The sequence below is a fragment of the Hevea brasiliensis genome, chromosome 7, assembly GCF_030052815.1.
Source record: "Hevea brasiliensis isolate MT/VB/25A 57/8 chromosome 7, ASM3005281v1, whole genome shotgun sequence".
NCBI lineage: Eukaryota > Viridiplantae > Streptophyta > Magnoliopsida > Malpighiales > Euphorbiaceae > Hevea > Hevea brasiliensis.
This window is the reverse complement of record NC_079499.1, coordinates 3,869,961-3,890,053: the sequence shown is the minus strand read 5'-3', so window position 1 is coordinate 3,890,053 and position 20,093 is coordinate 3,869,961. Positions and strand designations below refer to the sequence as shown.

At 27.5% G+C, this 20,093-nt stretch overlaps 1 protein-coding gene and 1 pseudogene across 1 annotated transcript; both read right to left on the bottom strand.

Annotated features, from left to right (window-relative positions):
- Positions 1 to 2,014: 2,014 nt before the first annotated feature.
- On the bottom strand, positions 2,015 to 3,096 carry LOC110669518 (ethylene-response factor C3-like). The gene has a single exon (XM_021831220.2). It carries the CDS (start codon positions 2,959 to 2,961, stop codon positions 2,284 to 2,286), a length of 678 nt encoding a protein of 225 aa, XP_021686912.2. The 5' UTR covers positions 2,962 to 3,096; the 3' UTR covers positions 2,015 to 2,283.
- A 14,313-nt stretch (positions 3,097 to 17,409) lies between these two features.
- Positions 17,410 to 18,821, bottom strand: LOC110652942 (protein DOWNY MILDEW RESISTANCE 6-like; annotated as a pseudogene).
- Between the last annotated feature and the right edge of the window lie 1,272 nt (positions 18,822 to 20,093).

Sequence of the window (20,093 nt, the reverse complement as noted above, 5' to 3'; positions counted from 1 at the left end):
ATGTTAAAATGACTGTTTGATATTACCATTTTATATATATATATATATGTATATTATATATAATGCATAAGCATACTTTGGGATAAAATGAGAAATGATCAATAGTTTGATAATATCTAACAAGGTATAGAATACCTAGCTCGATATGAAAGTGTGACAAGTTAGTGGTGAAAAAAGTGAGAAGAAAAAGTTGAAAACCTAAAATGAGGTAAAGGAAAGTAGTATCAAAAGATTTATATTTTTTTTATTTGAAATTAATTTCAAATAGAATTAAATAATAAAAAAATTTATATAACCAACTCTAATTAATTTATAATCAATAAGTTTTCTGAATAAGTTATTTTCTTAAAAAAAATATATCATCAATAAGTTTCGCAATTTCAATCAAAGTAATTAAATTTTCTACATTAAAATTAATAGATTTTGAAATAAGAAAATTATTTCTTTTGTAATACATGAAAATGTGTCCGGAAAATAGGTATAGGCATAGGTATAATTTTTGAGTTTAGAGACCAAGCTATTATTATTAATGTTTTTCTTTTAAAGATTACTATAAATCTCTCAAAAATTTGTGTATTGATTGCTAAATTTAGTGTTAGTTAAAAAAAATTTATATTTTAATAATCGATTTTGAATCGATTGTTAAATTTAATGTTTATTAAAAAAATTCAATAATTTAATAATCGATTTAAAAAATAATTGTTCATTGTATATTCAACTATTTTTATAATATTGATTTGCAATCGATTTAGCTGTAAAATCTTGAATCAATTATTGAAGTGTTGCTTGTAAAATTTTATTTAAAAACAACGAATGTATATATCATTACTGCATTTGATTTTTGTTATAACTTTACTGATTAAAATATAACTATGCTCATATATTTTCATGGGTGATGAGCGCTGATTAACACTGGCCCAAATTGCTCCATTATAGCTCCATATAATGTGCAATTTCATAATATTATATATTTTTTTTCTGAAGATAATATTGTGTTAATTTCCTTCTCATTATGGCATACTAAATTCTTGGATATTAATAGATGGCATACATAGAGGAGACAGGTAATTTTCTGTCCAGAAGATGAAAACTGAGAAAAATGATGATAATAAGGGACACAAACTATGTATCCATAATTCATTTATTATCCTTGTTTCTTTGCTTTCATAATTGGTAAAGGTATATACTGTGTAGGAGTGGGACATATATATTATGCAGCAGATCAGCCATAGGTAGAGGCAAAAACTCCATTCCTTCCTTTTTGTTAAACTATTGGTTAAGAAATTAAATTAAAAATCGTAAACGCAAATCAGGCATAACTTTATTTTTTGATAAGTAAAAATTTTATTAATATAAGAAATCAAGAATAACTTAGCAAACACAGCTCTAACTAACCTTGGTTGATAAATCACTCAAATACATTCAACTTAGGAAATGAAATGCTAATTGAAAAACTTGAAAAAAACCACAATATCGAAACAAAAAGTTTGGATTCATACAGTTCAACACAAAAGAAAAATGCAGTATCAATAAGAACAAATGCTGCCCATGAATCGGGTATAACTTGACTTGTAAAATTATGATTTTATACTCAAATTTTGTATTTTAAAATGAAAATTGAAAAAATTGTTAATGAACTTGAACTCAATAATATTTAAATCATTTTTATAGTCGTTGTTTACAGCTTATATGAGTTCTATTATTATCAAAATCAAAATCAAAGTTCATTTTAAGCTAATGGGTCAACACTTGTAAAGTACTAAATTTAAATATGAATATAATGATGAAACACAATAAGATCTTATGATTTTTACCTGAGGCAGAAGATTTACTAAGGTCAAAATATGCATTATATGTAGAGTATTTTAAAGCTAGTTGTGCTATATTATGCAGCATCATTTAATTGTTTAATCCCACTTGTGAATTTTATATGAATCTTCAAAAGCTGAAGATGGTGATGACAGTAGATATGAGATTGCCATTTAGTTTATGGCTAGGTCGTAGGGCACAATAATTGAAGAGAAGATAAAGCCATTGCTTTTTTTTTTTTTCTCATAATAAACATAAGCATCCTTTTCAACTTTACAATTTCAGAACAAATAACAGGGATTGACAAAGAAAGCTGAACCCCACCATGGCACCTCTCCAGGCATCAAGAAAAGTAAATAGCCTTGGCTGTACGCAGTGGACAAGCACAAGTGAAAAAGAAATGAAAGAGAAATTAAGAATTAAGATCTGAAAAAAGAAAATAATGGACCAAAAGATTAGATGCCGATTAATTATTCACCAAGGATTGGGACTTCCTTCGCAAGATGAGCTTAAAAGCTCTTCTAAATACTCAGCTCCTAAATCCTCCAATACCACCACATTCTTTGGCTTACTATTTACCTCTTTCCCTTTACTTTTCTTGCTCGTCGACTTTCGTCTCATCGAGTGCCTCCTCTTTAACGCCATCACCGGCGAACACCCATCTTCACATCTATGCGTAATGTCTTGAAGTGACTCTCTCACCATCTCCACCGGAAAATTGAGTATAGCCATCGAACCCCGCATGGAAAATGCTGCTTGGTCGTAGGCTAAAGCAGCTGCCTCCGCACTGTCAAAGGTGCCTAACCAAACCCTTATGCCATTTCTGGTGGAATCCCTAATCTCCGCGGCGTACTTTCCCCATGGTCTCTTTCGCACTCCTCTGAAAGATTTCTCTTTCTTGAGTTTGGAAACGGAAACTTCTTCTTGGTAAGTGACTTCCTCTTCTTTAGTTCCGGTAGTGGAGTTGGATTCTGAGAATTCTTTTTTGGGTTCTTGGGCTAGAGCATCGAAAACAAGGATTTCTTCGGAGTCATTGCCGTCGAATGGGAAGGAATTGGTGTGGTAAAGAAAAGGCTCTTCCCAAGAAAGAAATTGTAAAGAATCGAAAGAGATCTCTGGTTTCAGGTATTGATGAAAGAAAGAAGGTTCCATCTGGGGTTTTAATGGAGTTTTCTTGGTTCTTGAATCTTGTTGAGTTGCTAGCTATGTGGTGGTGGTGTTATTGACAAAATTTCATTACCTAACTAACCCTTTATATACAAGGAAAAGAGAGGTTATGGCTATTGCCAATAAATTAAAACAGAATTAAAATATTAAGATGATAAATAAACAGATAGATATAAAGGGAAGGGAAGACAAAGACTCGCTTATTTTTATTTTTTTTCTTTTTTTTTAAGAATTTAATTAATAAATTTTTTTAATAAAAAATTAAACTAGTGAAATAACGTGGTGTAAATTATATATTTTTGATCACTAAATTAAGTAAAATTAACGTTAGTTAATGAATATTTAATAAAAAAAAGATTTATTAGCTTATGTTTAAGTTTAGGATCTACATTTATACATATATTCAATTTCTATTAATTTATTATTCTATTTTATACTGTTTATATGAAATTATGGATTTATGATATAATTTATTGTTCAACGGGGAGAGGAGAGATGTTTTTACTTTTCTGGATACCATGCCATGCCCTAGCATAGTAACTTTATGGAAGCAAAACAATTTGGTGTTCCCCTGTTGAGACCGCATTCGCCCACGTGAGTCAAATGACGCACGGCTGCGAGGTTGGACCCAAAAATTGCTTCATTTTCCCTTCATCGCCTTGAATATTTAATTCGTTTTATTATCTACGTGGCGCCGTCCTTGCCTACATGGTGGCATGATCTTCATCGTTAGGCAGATTATTTTATTTTAAAAAATATAATTTAATATATATTTCTCTATAATTTATATTTTTATAATTATATTATAAAAATGACAAAATTTTTAACTAAGCGTAATAGTGTTGATATATAATTTTTTTTTAATAATTATTTATATTATTTTATATTTAATAATATACCATTTATTTTTTAATTTTAAAATAAATTGAATAATTAATTTTTTTCATATTTTTTAAATTATTTGTCATATACTAATACAGAAACGAATAAATAAAATAAAAAAAATTATCACGTGGCATTTTTAAAATTATCACGTGGCATTTTTAAATTATTATTATTATTATTATTAAATTTCTTAAATTTTAAATATAAAAAGTATTTTTTTAAAAAAAATATTTAAATTTCATGTATAATTTTTTAGTGAATAATTATTTAAATATATATCCTAATATAAATTTTAAAAAAATAATTCATCATTTTCTAATCTAATTGAAAATTTAATTAAAATAATAATATATTCTTAACAATTTTTTTAGTATAAAATAATATTTTAACAATTAAAATTCCAAAATATTTAAATAAAAACTTAATTTTATTTCAAGTGTTAATATATATAAATTTTTAATAGCAATTACTATAATTATACTTATAATATATCATTTAATTTTAAATTTAGAAATAAGTTAATTAATAGATTATTTTCTATTTACATGATTTTATTTCATATACCAATAAAAGAATAAACAAAGTAGGAAAAACTTATATTATCATTATTAAAATTCTTAAATTTTAAATATAAAAAAAATATGTTTAAATTTCATATATATATATATATAGCTTGACCTAGCTTGACGGTTGAAACCCCCAGTCAAACATAGAAAAAAAAACTGCTTTAGTGATTAAATTAATAAGGGTTTAATTTAGTTCATTAAAAAAGAAAAACTTAATTTGGGTTTAATTATTTTTAAAAAATATTTTAACAGTATATAAAAGCTAATTAACAAAAGTGAACCAACTTTTTCTTAATTACATGTTGGTTGCTTCAAATTTCTGTCTTGAGATTAAGAAATTGACAAAATTGTATAAATATAATAATATAAAAAAAATAATTTTCAATGTGAAAAGAAAGAATAATTAAACTTCTAAATTTTCATTTCAAAGACGAAAATAATTAAGAAGAAAGAGAAACAAGAAGATGGAAAAATTATATATTAATAGCCATTACAAGAAAAACAAAAACTTTAAAGATTCTAAATTTTCTTGAGATCAAATGAAAAGAAAGAAACTCAACAACAAATAATTTGATTAATGGGATATTCGTATTTTGAATATCAGGTAATAATTTTTCTAAATTCACAAAGCAATTTCTTCATGTTCTTATTAAAATTTCATTTTCTTAAAAATTAAAATCTAAGCTCTCTCTCTCTATCATTTTTTTTTTATTATTAAAACTGTTTATGATCCAAAAGAGACTTGTTTAGCAATACCCTTTACTCTAAATAACTAAAACATTATCAAATTTAATACAGCTTGAACGTATATATATTTTTATTTATTTTATAATTATGGTCTAAGATATTATTATTATTATTATAAATTTACATTTTAACAATGCTTTTTAACATTATTTTTTAACATTATGTTAAAGTAATAAATAACATCTAAATAATATATCTAAATATTAATATAACGTATAAAATAATAAATAATATATACGATATCATACATAATAGTGTTGTAAATTAATATAAAAGTAATATTAAAAACTTTAAATTGCATAGTTTATACATATCACTAAATATTTATCAATAGTTTTTATTAATGACTTATTTTAAATTTTTAACGGCATATGAAATTAATTAAAATTTTTAAGTGAATAATCTTATAAGTATACTCTCACACATCAGTTTGATGTATTAAGAATTATTAGAGTGTTAATACAATTAAATCATGATTGATAAGAAATAATGGCTCACATCCCTATCGATTAAATGAAAAATAAATTTTAATTAAAATTTGGTATTGCACAATCTCAATCAACATAAATTTTTATAATTTTTTTAATATCATATTAAGATTTATATATTCTTTCTCTTTTTCTCTCAATTATCATGGCATTGCCATAAGAGCATACAAATGAGGAATAATGGAAAGGACTAAGGAGTGCTAAATATGGACATGTAAATGTCAATTAGATTGCGAGCTTTAGTTTTATTAACTAATAATTTGTAAATTTTATTATGATTTTTCAATAAGATTATGATATATATATATATCAAGGGAGAAATTTGAAAGGACATACACAATAGGGACGTTAGAGCTAGCAGAGGTGTAAGCTCCAGAAAGCTATAGGTACAGCTCCCCTCTCCTCTGTTTTAAGCTTCTTCAAACCGTTCAAGGTCTTCAGAAAGAACAATTATTATTATTATTATTATTTATTTTTTGGAATCTTTGAATCCTTCTCGAAAGTCTTCCAAAAATAAAGGATTTCCACAGTCTCTTTGATCGGACTGCTCAACTTTTATTCTTAAAAAAAAAAAAAATTAATTATATTATCTTTAATCTTTTAATTTTATTGCTTCTTAATCATTCTATAGGATTTTGATTTGACAAAAGCAATTTAATTTATTTTTAATTTTTTATTTAAATTAGTTTCAACATTTCAATTTAAATTTAATTGAACATAAAAATTAAAATTTATGAACTAAATTTTTTAATTTATTAATTTAAATAAAAAATTAATAAATTTAATTTCTCAATTTTGAGATTAAATTTCTTGATTTAAGTAAAAAAATTAAGAAGTTTAATTTTTGATGTTCTTATTAGGGTTAAATTGAGATTAAATTAAATTTTTTAGGTTAAATTAAACAAAAAGTTAAAAATTACCTGAATTGAACTCTCTTAATAAATACAAGGGTGTAATCGAGTTTTAAGCCATTTTGATTTGATTCTTAAGTTTTTTTTTAATGAAATAAATATTTTATTTACTGTTATCAAGATCAGTATGAAAATTAATTTAATGGAGAGATTGAGTCAATAAATCACTAGTGCAATAGTGAATTATTAAAAATTATATATATAAATTAATTAAATATATAACACATTAATAAAAATAAATAAATTTTATTAATTAATTTTAGTTATTTAAAAAATTTAAATATTAATATTTATTAAGTTATATTTACATATATTTTAATATGTTTTTTAATTTTATATAAAAATATTCAATTTTAAGCTTTATTAATAATTTTTTATTCAATATTTATATGTGATACGTAAAAGATGTTTATAAATGTGTGATTATCTTTTTGATATTTATGAGATATTAATTATATATATTGAAACATAATTAAATTATTTTATAAAATTTATTATATAAATAAAAAAATTCAATAAAATTTTATTATGGATTAAAGGTTAACAAAGGTGATCAATGCTAATGATGAGTTTATTTTCACTACTTAAATTTTCAATACTATTAATTTATTTAAAAATAAAATATTAAAAAATATTAAAAAATAAAATATATTTATATATACGAATAATTTAATTGACATAAAATTATTATATAAGAAAATTATATAATGAAATAACAAATACATATTATAACAAAAAATATAACTACTCAATTAGTCATAATTTTAAAAATTTATTTTAAGGCTTTTTTTTTTTAAATTTAGTTTTAATTGTTAATATTTAAAAAAGTTACTGACAAATATCTGTTGCAATGATAACACTTGTCACACTTTTAATACGATAATATTAAAATTATCTATAATATTATAAAATTTTAAATTTTAATTTTAATTAAAATTAAATAAAAAATTATGAGATTTTAATTTTGAATCTTAAAAATGATGGCTGCAGTGGTCCCCGACACAGAGGGCCCCTGAAGCATAATCTGGCCGTAGTCCTTAATAATTTGACAACAATTAGTAACCATGCACTGAGAAAACATTGCTGGCTAACGATTCATAGTACCGAGTCCACTTCCATCATTAAAATAAAATTAACCACTCATAATCCTAATTATAATACTTAATTGTTTTAATCTTAATTAAACCTTCCACCAATGACTGCAGCACACTCTCCTAACTTATATGACCTACCTAGCTCTATCCAATTCAAGATTTTCACCGTCAGGCCGGTGCCAGCGCCGGCACCACAATCAACAGTCAAGGCTAGAATAATTCGCTATTTCGTCACATTAAAATGCCAACCAATTTTTGGGTCTACAATAATAATATGAATGTTTGATTCAATTATTTGTAAATATAATACTATATTACCAATTGCAACTTGTTTTGGAAAGTGTCACTATTAGCCACCTTTCTAGTTCAAGCAAGACGGCCTTTGTGTTGTGCCTCACGAACTACATTGCCAATCCAAAATTTCCTGATAATTGAATCTCCAACAAAATACCTAAGGAAAATAAATTATTATTTGATACTTGCATTTTAATAAAATTAATTTTTATTTTAAAAAATATACTATTCAATTTCTTGTTCAATTCTTTCTGTTAACTTTTCTATTAGTCAAATTAATCAAAAAGGCAAAAAATAATTATTGAAAGAGTTAAATAGTTGATGAATTTAAAATTATAGGGACTAAATAGTTATATCATTTAAATTATAGAAACTAAATAATTGAGTTGAGAACAAATTTGAATAATTGAGTTGAGAACAAAATTTTAGTTTAAAATAATAGGAGAACTTAATTAACTTACAAACTAAAGAATAGATGAATAAATAGTACATTTTTTAAAATAAAGATATTAAGTAGTTAGTTTCGTTAAAATATAATGATTAAATAATAATTTTTCAATATCTAATGAATAGTAAGCCAATGAGTGCGCTAGAGGAAGGATTATAGAAAACTCCTAGTGTACATAAAGTGAATCCTCATTGTAATATAAAGAATATGTCTCACATAACTATAAGAGATAGTGCATATGTATTGGGTGTACCTAATAATCTCTGGCGCTAGAAATGGTACTAACAAATAGCATAATCATACATAAATGGGTTTAAAATTATGCAATATATGATAATTGAGATTTTTAAAATTGAGCTATTGAAATTTATATTATTATATATTAAATGGAAATTAAAGAAAAATTATGTAAGAGAGATTGATTGAGTGTGAAATAGAGTGTAATATTAGTGTAATTTATCCACTTTTATTCGTTGTTTTTAAGAAATTGTTTTATTCAAAATTATATATTATTTTGAAAAAACTAAAGAGTATTGATTAATTTTATTTTTTATTTCTATTAATTCAATAATTATTTTTACAATTTTTTAAAATCTATTTTATCATTTATCTTTCTCTCGTTTTAATTAGGTTAAATCAAGGAGTACTTTGTTATAATTAGGTGATTTAGTTACTTTCTTAATTATCATATAAAATTTAAAAAAAATAAATAAAAATGAATTGAGAGAATAACAAAGGATAAAATTAAAAAAAAATTAATATATTTTAATATTCTCAAAATGATAAATAAAAAATAGATAGAGAGAGTATTTATTTACAAATTAAAATTTAATTACCAATTGTCGATCCTTAATTGGTGGGATTTAACTTTAAGCAAGCAAGTGCATGAATCTTCCTTCTTGAGTGCTTTTAGTATTTATAAATATTTAAGGTTTCAGTGAGTGAAACCTTAAATTAAATATATTGAGGGAATAACAAAGGATAAACCTTAACTTTATATATATATAAGAATGAATTTAACTATTGTTGAATTAAATATTTATATTTAAATTTAAATATTTTTTAATTTTAATATAAATATTTAATTTAATAATTATATAAATTATTTTTATATAAACATATCCTAAAGAAAATAGAATTACACCATTATCATAAGCATATGCCTTTTTCTAGCCCAGCATTTTTATTTTTTGCTATTAATTATTTTCCTTATCTTCACTTTTTCTATGATTAGAAATGGTCAAAGAATCTATATAATAATCAAAGACAAATAAGGATGGGAAGGATCTAACAAGGCAACTTGGGAATTTTAAACCAAAGAATTCTAGAATGGTCTTGACTATTCCAGAAATGTCCAAAGTTCGAACCCATTATTATAGAACATTAATTTAATTTGGGGTAGTGAGGGACCTTTAAGTTTGGCTCAAATTAAATAAGGCCCAGTGGATTAATTTCATGTTAGCTTTGTAGTAAAATATATTGGTGATTTGATGCCCTAATCAACATGGCTAAGTAATAACAAACATTTAATCCAAGTTACATTAGTATATATTCATTCCAAGTAATAAAATCTAGACAATATAATAAAAATGACAATTGGTTATCTGATTTTTTTTTTTTTTTTTGGGATATTTTATGTTTGTCAAAGGTCAGAAGAGGAAATGATTAGAGCAAATTAAAGGCAAAAAAATAAAATATTCCTTTAAAGTATGCAACATGATAAGCTAACTGAACAAATATATAATTAAAGATTGGAATAATGATATATTTTGATGGGACAACATCACCAGGTTTGGTGTTTTGGCCACATGCAATGCAAGAACTTTAAAGACAAAAATGGGTAAGTTCATGCACACACATTAAACTAGAAAATAAAAATTAAAGGATTGGGAATTTTCTTACAATATATAGGAACTTGCCAAGAAGTGCCTTCATTTGGAAAGCAGTGTGTATTGTACTAGGTTAGGATCTTTTGGTCTTGGCAATCAAAGAGGACTAGGAAGGGAAGAAAGTCCAAATTAGGGTATCTATCTTTTATTCTCTTTTCTTCAAATTTATTTATTTTTTAATTGTAGAGTCAGCAATATGTCATGTTGCACTCATTTAAATAGTAAAGTAGTAGAGTAAAATTGCCATGATTTATATGGGTTAGTATATTTTTACTAAGAGATGTGTCCTGTTTTTGAATTATGTGTGTCTACCTTTGAGAAAAAAAAAATTAAAGTCAAGAGGGTGAATCGGTGTGCGTAAATATGACCCAACTCACGTAAGTCTCCTAGTAAGGTTGAGCTTTCGAGCTTCCACATCGATTATAAATAGTGCATGCATGCGTGTGGTTTATGTGAGTTAGTATGTCTTAGTAAAATTATCATAATTTTATTAAGGGATTATATCCTGTCTCTGAACCTTGTGTATGTGTCTACCTATGAAAAAAAAAATAATGGAGTAAATTCAAATTTTAGGTAAGTTGCAATTTTATTCTTGGATTTGATTTTTCAAATACGATTTCTTAGATGTCTGATTCAAGTAATTGTCTTTTGGTACAGATATATAATTTAAATAAATTATTTAAAAAAAAGAAAAATAATTGAGATTTACATAAATAAAAAAAATTATATATACATATATATAAAGCTTAAAATAAATAATTAACTATACATGGTTGAGCAATTTAAATTTTTTATTTAATAAATGATTACTTATATTCATATTTATATTAATAATTATATATTATAAAGAGTTAATTAAATTTTTGAATAATTTTTATCCTTTGATAGTTATAGTGCATAATAAATTATAATAATTAAAATATATAATTATTTAAATATAAATAGATGATTACCTAAATGTATAATTTAGATGAAGCACCAATAAAATATATATAGATTGAGATTTGTGATTTTTGATAAACCTCATATTAGTTTATAATTTACTTTTTTTATTTAATAATTTTAAGAAATTTAAATTCAAAACTTAGCTATTTTAAAAATACACAAATACCAATAACTAAACCTCATTAATAAAATTGTATTTAATGATTAATTTATATAATTATATAATTTGAAGGCATAAATTTCAAATTTTTATTTTTAATTTAACAAAATTTTTCAGTGTAATTTCACATAATTAAGTAGTTTTTTCTATTAGTGATTATGGGCTTGATAATATGGATTTATTTTTCTTCTCCTTAAAAACATATTTTTATATATAAATGAATATTATATTTATATTTTACAAATTTGCATGAAATAATATATTTTTATATATAAATGAGTTATTATTATAATTACTGAGTTAAATTATGTATTTTTTTTATATTTTATAAATGAATTTCAAGATTTAAATCTCACCAATCCAAAAAAAAAAGGGGCTTTTGAAATTTCTTGGGCTTCAATTCAATAATTTTGGATCCATTTGAAATTGGTGGTCTATGTTATGCTTAGCAGTCAACAGCCCAAATAATTTCCACTATTTCCTTTTAATTTTTTTGTTAGTATTTTTATACATAATGATGTCAGCCCAAGAAGCAAAAGTCAGCCCATGTTCCAATCTATGAGGTCACTTTTGTGGCCTATGCTATCATTGAACAATTTAAATTAAAAGAAAATCAAGTTTTAATTGTTAATTAATAAGCATGACAGCAAATCCAAGCCAACTGCAAGGAACACAAGCAAAGAAGATAATCAAATTACTTCCTTAATATACAATCAATTTCTATTTGTTATTGTGATTAAATTTTTTCTTTTACTATTTGGTAAAAGGTGTCATTTAGGCCCTATAAAATATTACAACATTAATTATAGAGCTGTATATAAGTCGGTTTGAATGAATTCACTGTATTTTATCAAATTAAATTGACAAAATCAATTTTAATAGTATTTAAATTAAAATTAATAAATTAAATTACAAAAATATATTTATTTGAATTTCGCTTTAAGCTAGTAGGGTTTGATTTCAATAGTTTTTACTTCTTTTAATACTTTTTAAATTTTTATAATTTAGATCTATTAAACCTTTTTATGTACATAAAATAAAATAAGATTATTCACGTATTTCTTTTATATATTTTATACGCCAAAATTACAAATTCAGTTTATAATAATTTTTAAATTATAATAAATATTTAAATATATAAAACCATTAATTTTGATTTGAATTTATTTGAATTGTATCATTTTGATGGTTTCTTTGTATACCTTAATTAGGTACCTTTCTTTAAGGTACTAATAGTTTTTTTAAAAAAAAAAAATATTATCCCTTATTTAGAATGTAAAATTTTATAATAATTTAATTTAATTAATTTATTATATGAAATTTTTTTTAAATTTTTTTCTTATAAATGATTTGTGCAAATCAACCTTTAATATATATTAGAATTCAATTCTATGGCACAAAGCTTCAATCTTTGTAGGTCTTGTTGTTGTCATCAAAATCAAGGTGGTCTTCCAGCAACTTGTCATCTAAGCACTCAAATTCAATCACTTATTTCCCTTTATCACTCCCACTAAATCTTTCCACATTCTATAAAACTGAAGAAGAGAAAGAGACGATGAGGAAGAGGATGATGATAATAGTGAAAAAGAGAACAAGAAGGAGGAAGAAGCAGAATAACCTTAATTGAAGGGTGCTCGTCGGGGAATTTAAGGGTTGCTAAATGACCCAGCATTGCATATGCAGCTCTATCATAAGCTGTTGCAGCTTCTTCTGCTGTGTTAAATGTCCCCAGCCATATCCTAGCTCCTTGCCTCATGGAGTCTCGAATCTACGCCACGAATTTCCCCCACGGCCGCCTTCTTACACCTCTATATCGAACGTCTCCTCCTTAATTAGGATCTTTCTCCATGACCTAGCTCGATGCGAACTGCTGGCAGCAGCTACACGCTGACATTATATTGGGTGGAAAATGCACTTTGTCTGGGCATAAATGGGTCAAATCTCCATAAAGATTAATAATTATTAATAAAAATTTCTGGAACTAATTCAACGTGCTAAAGAACCCTACGATGGAGATAGATTTGGATTTGGACTTGTGCAACGTATATGGGTGATGAATAGCTGATGATGGCTTCAGAAGTAGAGAAGAACACTTTTCACTTTTAATTATTCTTCAAATTTTGGTCCCTACGAGGTTGATGCGGTGATGAGGTCAGGCAGATTTCGTTTTCTCTGTTAATTCTAAGCTTTGTTTAAGCAATTGGTTAATCAATTGATTCTTAATTGGAAATGGGGAATAATTAGATTAATTAAAATTCTGCTTTCTGGGTATTTAACTATTTATAATCAACCACTAGGTTGATGCACATATTTTGTATAGTCATTTAGGTCTAATTTCACAATCATTTTATTTGGTTATTAGTCATTTTTTAGCTAATTTCATTAGTTATTTAGTTAGTTTTCCATAATTGTCAACTTTGGATTAATTTGTAATTTTTTTGCTTTGTTTTATAGGAAAAATGGTGTTTTTGAAGGACTAAAGAGAATTTTGCCATTGAGGAGTGTCTTCTACAGCAAAAAGATGCCAAAAGCAAGTTTTCAAGCTAAAATATGCATAGACCAAACTGTGCATAACTTGCCGCATAAGCTATGCAGTTCTGCATAAGGAGGAAGACCACTGTTCCAGAACCAGCCGAAATGTGCATAAGGAGACTGCATAGCCTATGCACATTCTCGCCTCCCTTATGCAGATTCACGAAATTGTGCATAACCTATGCACCAAGTCATGCAGCTTCGCATAAGTGACCCAGAACAGTAGCGCATAATGGGTGCATAACTTATGCGGTCCACTTATCTGATCCCATAAAGAGTTCATTAATGAGCTGGCAGAAGATTCCCTCAATGTATTCCTCCTAGAACATACTATTTTAGGGCTCCATGTCAGAAAAATGCTATATATAGTCCCATTTTCTCATTTTAGAAAAAAGGAAGGAGCAAAGAAAGAAAGGAGGAGGCTAAGCAGAATTTGAGGAGTCATTTTCACCTTCCACACCATTTTTAACCAAGATTTGCAGATTTCTTCCTTCCTTTACATTTTTCTACATTTCTAGTGTTTAATTTCTTACTTCGTAGCTTAGATTAAAGCTTTATTTCCATTTAAACTCATCATATCTTGTAAGCATTATGGATAGTGAGTAGTTTACTTTTGATTCTGGAGTAAGGGTTGTAATATTTGAGATATTTTGTGGATTTTGATTGGGTAATCCATATTTTGTGGTCTTAATGAGTTTTATTCATTTCTTGTATGCTTAATGACATGCTTAATGTAGGATCCCATTGAGTAATGTTCTTAATCCATGGTTGAAGCACCGAAAGGAGAAGACCTTGTGATAGATAATCAGGAAATTGGACTTAATTAACTTAGACCTAGAAATAGGCTAAGGATTAAGAGGATTAACAGATTAATTAAAGAACTTAATGGGTCTTAATTAATTCTAAGTCCACGAAAGTAGGATTAGTTTGATTAAGGCACTCTTTGTCTCACTCGAAAGGGAATTCAAAGGATTTAAGGATTAATCTCCTTAAAACTCATAAGTTTCATAAGATTGGACAACCAATTTAAAATCCCAAAATAGCTCGAATATGAAATCCCGAACTCCGGAATCACCTTTTTACCATTGTTAATTTCTAATCAAATTTAATCATTTGCCATTTTAAATATTGCCATATTTGAACTTGCTTATTTCTATTTGATGCAAATCTTAGTTTAATTAATACATTGTTGAATATAATATTAAATTTGCACATTTAGATTTCATACTCCATTACCCATTAATTCATTATTTTAATTTCATAAATACTTCAATTTAGTCAACTTTTATATCGAAAATTCAATCATTAACACAACTCCTCGTGGGATCGATATTTTTCTATACTACTTGTACGACCCGTGCACTTGCGGTTGGGACGCATCATAGGCCGGGCAGGCAGGCTTAACCCAAAATAAGGATTACGTTTGCTTGATTCGTCATCAAGCTTACGTTGTGAGTTTGTTATATTTTAATCAGAGGCTCATCAACCCATGAAGTTTGATAATTTATAAAATAAACAAAAACCATTTAGGGTTTTATTCTGAAAGGGAGAAAGTTTTAGAAAGACGTGTATTGGTATTCCAGGGTGAGATCAGATGGCTTATGTCATGTTTTGGAGTTGGTGGTGAGGTAATATAGTTTGCTTGCGCCCTATACATCTGCTCTCTTGTTTGAATACAACTCTTCTTCTTCTTTAACATTATATAAAAATATGGGTTTCTGGTGGATTGAGTATTAATTTGACTTTTGTGTGTAGATGGATAAGGAATGTGCAAATCATGGACGGCTGTGTAAATTAGGTGCATTCATCTTTCAGTTACTTTTGGTTGGGATTCGATTCAGAGCCAAAAAGCCAAACAAAAGTGCTTATAATGTATTAGTTTAAGCCACTAGAGAACCCTACTCGACCAATGCAAGATCCATCAAAAGCTCAGGAAAGTTGTGCCATCCACCTTACTTAGTACAACGACAAGAGGCTAAAATGCAGACTTTTTAATATAAAGAGAATGAATTATGGCAACGATAATGTGTTATAATCATAGTGACTAAGGTGGTGTCAATTTTCAGATTATTTAGTTGCAGTGATGCACTATAATACATTGCAACTTGTCTATCTTATTGGCCCAACAATGTCAGCTATATTTTTTTAAAAAAATTCTGTGCTTAGGTGAGGAGGGTGACTTTAGCTAGGTTTAATCAAATCTTAGGCAAATCCTGCTGCTGCTGCTGCCGCCTTACTAAGTAGATGAATAATCTTGTTTGATGCTTCGATTTTAAGGTAAAAATATTGGTGTTTCAGCCATGTTTTTGGTTGTTTTTGGCCTTTGGATATAGATGGTGAATCGGGGATGGCTGATGATTGCAAGGGCACAACTGGACAAACATTCCATTATCATCACTATCTCATTCAACAATTATCTATTAAGCATTTAAACCTCTATATGAATGTGAAAAGGGCTGTAAACTTCCCCAAGACTTCTAAATGATAGTGCTTAACTTTGTGTTTGGTGTTCATGGTGATAGGATTAAATTTAACTTTGTAGCTTTCACCCAACAAAGACCTCACATAGGTCATAGGTGGAATCTGGCTGCTCTACCTAACAAAGCAATTTACACTTTAATTTATTTATTTGGGCTGGGCTGGTGAAAGAATTGGGGAACCTTCAATCAAAGCTTTAGCTTGGGTTTAGGCAAAAATTTTGGTATGGATTAGACCAGCATACAACTCAACTCAACTCAACTAAGTTTTTACCCCAAAAATTTAGGGTCGACTATATGGATTCGCTTTCTCCACTCTAAACGATTTTAGGTTAAATCCTCAGAAATGTGTAATGCTTCTGGGTCATATTGTACTATTATTCTCCAAGTTAATTTAGCTCTACCCTTTTTTTTCTTTCTATCCTCTAACCTAATGTGCTCTACTTGTTTAACTGGAGCCTCCGTCTACGCTTCACATAACCAAACCACCTCAATCTCCCTTTTTTCAACTTATCTTCAAATTATTCTTGAAGCAATGTCATCAGTGGCATATATATATAATAGGCAACACAATAGTGTCTAGCATAGCCCAATCTCTCCATGAAGTTCCTCAGCTAAACCAAGATCAATTTCTGGAAGGCTGTTAGATACAGAAAATGTGAAGTTTCCTGGTCTGATTTCTGGTGGAAATACATAATCTTCAGGTACAGATTGAAGATTTCAGTGACTTGAAATAAGCTTCTCCATGGTTTCAATGTCAAATTTTCCATCTCAAAATTACAGGTTTTAGATTATTTGAAGAGAACATGGTCCTGAATGCAATCCCCCAAAACATTGTCCTTCTTTTTCATTGGAAGCAAGCATTATTAAACAAATGCAAGCATTGATAATTACTGGTTGCTTGGCAACAAGTAAAAGACGAGACCATACTGTTGAAAAAATCACGTTATACGAACATTTTCCCCGTGAAAACGTTGTACCATTTTCTGATCTGCATATTCGTCTCTGCCTCTGCACCAGGTTCATTGAATAGAATAATTTGGGATTTATTGAGAACTAATTAACTATTACAACAGCTTAATGTATCAATGCTTCCCTTCTCATAGTACTAGTAATTAGGCTTGAAGCTTGAAGGGATCCAGTGCGGCTTCAGTGTTGCCCATTTTGGCAGCATAATGGATATAAAACTCCTTGAATTGAAAAGCTCTAAAAAGTGGGGGATTCTGCTCATTATTAGTCAGAGTTTTTGCTGGTTCTACTATGCTGTCTTTACAAGGAATAAAGAAGAACGCATCACTTGAATTCGTCACGGCACGATGTTCTGAACTTTTCAGCATGCCATTACTGATGATCTGAATATGCATGTATATTTCCATTCAAAATTATAAACAATGATCACTAATTATATCTTAAAATACATTTCCGTTAAATTGGAATTAATTGGTCTTAAGAGACCTGTAACTGGAGGCCTATGTTGACCACAAGTGCATTAGGAATAGGCTCAACCCCAATCCATTCCCCATCCTTGAAGACCTGAAGCCCATGGACGTCTCCTTGATGCAAAATAGTGATGAGATTAGGGTCACTGTGTTTAGGTAATCCCAATCTTAAACTTGGTTCTGGGCATGGTGGGTAGTGATTGACTGATAATAACAATTCTTTGCTAAGATCACCCCTTAAATACTCCGCATCAAGTCCTAGCCCCTCACTGATCATTCCCAAAATCCTCAGGCCCAACTTCCTCACCTCAACCGAACTTGCTCCAACAATTTCTCTGAAAAATAATTACAATGAACAAACAAATGTAGAAAAGAAAAAAAATATAGGAAGAAATTAAGTAAAGTTTACCTTGCCTGTATCTTGTTGGCTTTTCAAGCCATTGTTCAATAAATTCCTGTAAGGGATGACAAGGATGCCTCAGATTGTCACGCCAAAAATGAACTTGTTCATTGTCGTAATTTCCAGAGCTTGTGTAAAGCCTGCAGATTCTACTTGGGTCCTTAGAGTAGAGTTTTGCCTTGTCTTCTGCAGCCATCTCAAAGAATTCCTTTAAAACACTCAGTTTCATCCATTAAATTCTCTGAAACTCCATGGTTAATCTCCTGCAATTTGAATATATTACCAAAATAATAGTGTTTCATTTCAAAAAAAGAAAACAAGAAGAAAAACACGAAAGAATCCAAACTCTTGGCCGGCCTTCAGAATTTTCCAGGTTGCATCGGTTCCTTCAAGATCAACCACTGGAATGGTGTTGCATATGGTAACATTGTGTTTTCCAGGTCTAATCTCTGGTGGAAATATATAATTTTCAGGTAAAGATTGAACATTATACCAGCTTGAAGAGTTTCTCCATAGCTTTTTGATGCGATTGAAGGAAAAATATGGTCTTATGATGTGAAGACAATCCATATGCTTTTATGAAGTAATTAAGCATTTGTAATTGCATGCAAGTGGCCTGTCATTATAAACTTGTAATTGACACACAAGCAACTCCACAATTTTATAAGGAAAATTTTAGTGTATATTCCATTTCCCAGATTAAAGTATTGTTTTGGGTGGGGGCAGGGGTGTGGGGTGGGGGTGTGTGGTGGTGTGGAGAGGATTATGACAATAATGTTGGTGGCTGAGGGTTGAATAATGAGAATTTAAATGACAATTACAAGTTAAATATTCAAGAGAATACTGGTAAACAGATTCATTTTACAATTCTGATATTTTATATTAACACCAGTACTATATATTGATCAGTAAGCATATATTAACACCAGTATTTTATGAGAGAATTAAACTTTTTCTTTCTTTCTTTCTTTATTGTTCTCAATATTTTAGGAACATCCTAAGTTTTTTTTTTTTTTTTTCTCTTTAATTATAAAGGAAAAAGCTATTAAAGTTGTATAATTTATATCTCATTGGACAGTCCTTTTGTGCAAACAAAATGACATAGATGAAAATTCTCCATAAAGTTCCGGATGAGACAAATTTTTTTAACAGAAATGGGTAAAATTATTATTTTTAATTGGAATGTTTTAAAATTAAAAAAAAATATTGTAACTGTGATTTGCATTATTTTCATATAGAATTATATATTTTAAATTTTGGTAAATGAATATTATTTGATTAAATTTGTTAATAAAAAAATTTAATACCTTAAGATTATTTACAATTATTAATGTGATTGTTGAAGTGATATCTACAAAAATAACATCACATTAATAATGTTAAAATGCTTATTCAATAATGAATTCATTTAACTATAAAATACTAATTTAGATTTTACACTATTATTTGAAAACATCTAAATTACTATTTTTTTTCTTTATATATGAAATTGATTTTAATTAAAATTTTCAAATTCAACACTTTTCAATTTTAATATTATTAAATTAAAACTCATTAGTTAAGTCTAGCTTTAACTTGGTACAGTAATTAAAGGTGTATCACTCCCTTGGTAGGTGTTAAGTCTGAGTCCATAATTATTAAACTCGGATCAAATCAATTGGTTGAATTGATGAATCAGTACAAATTTGTAATTGAATCAGACAAGAAAGCGATCCATCGTAACTTAGTTGACTCAGAGGTTGAATTTGTATGACCTGACCAATTCAATTATTCAATACAATTAGGGGTGATCATTCGGTTTGAACCGAACCGAATTGAATTAAATTATAAAAATCGAATTTT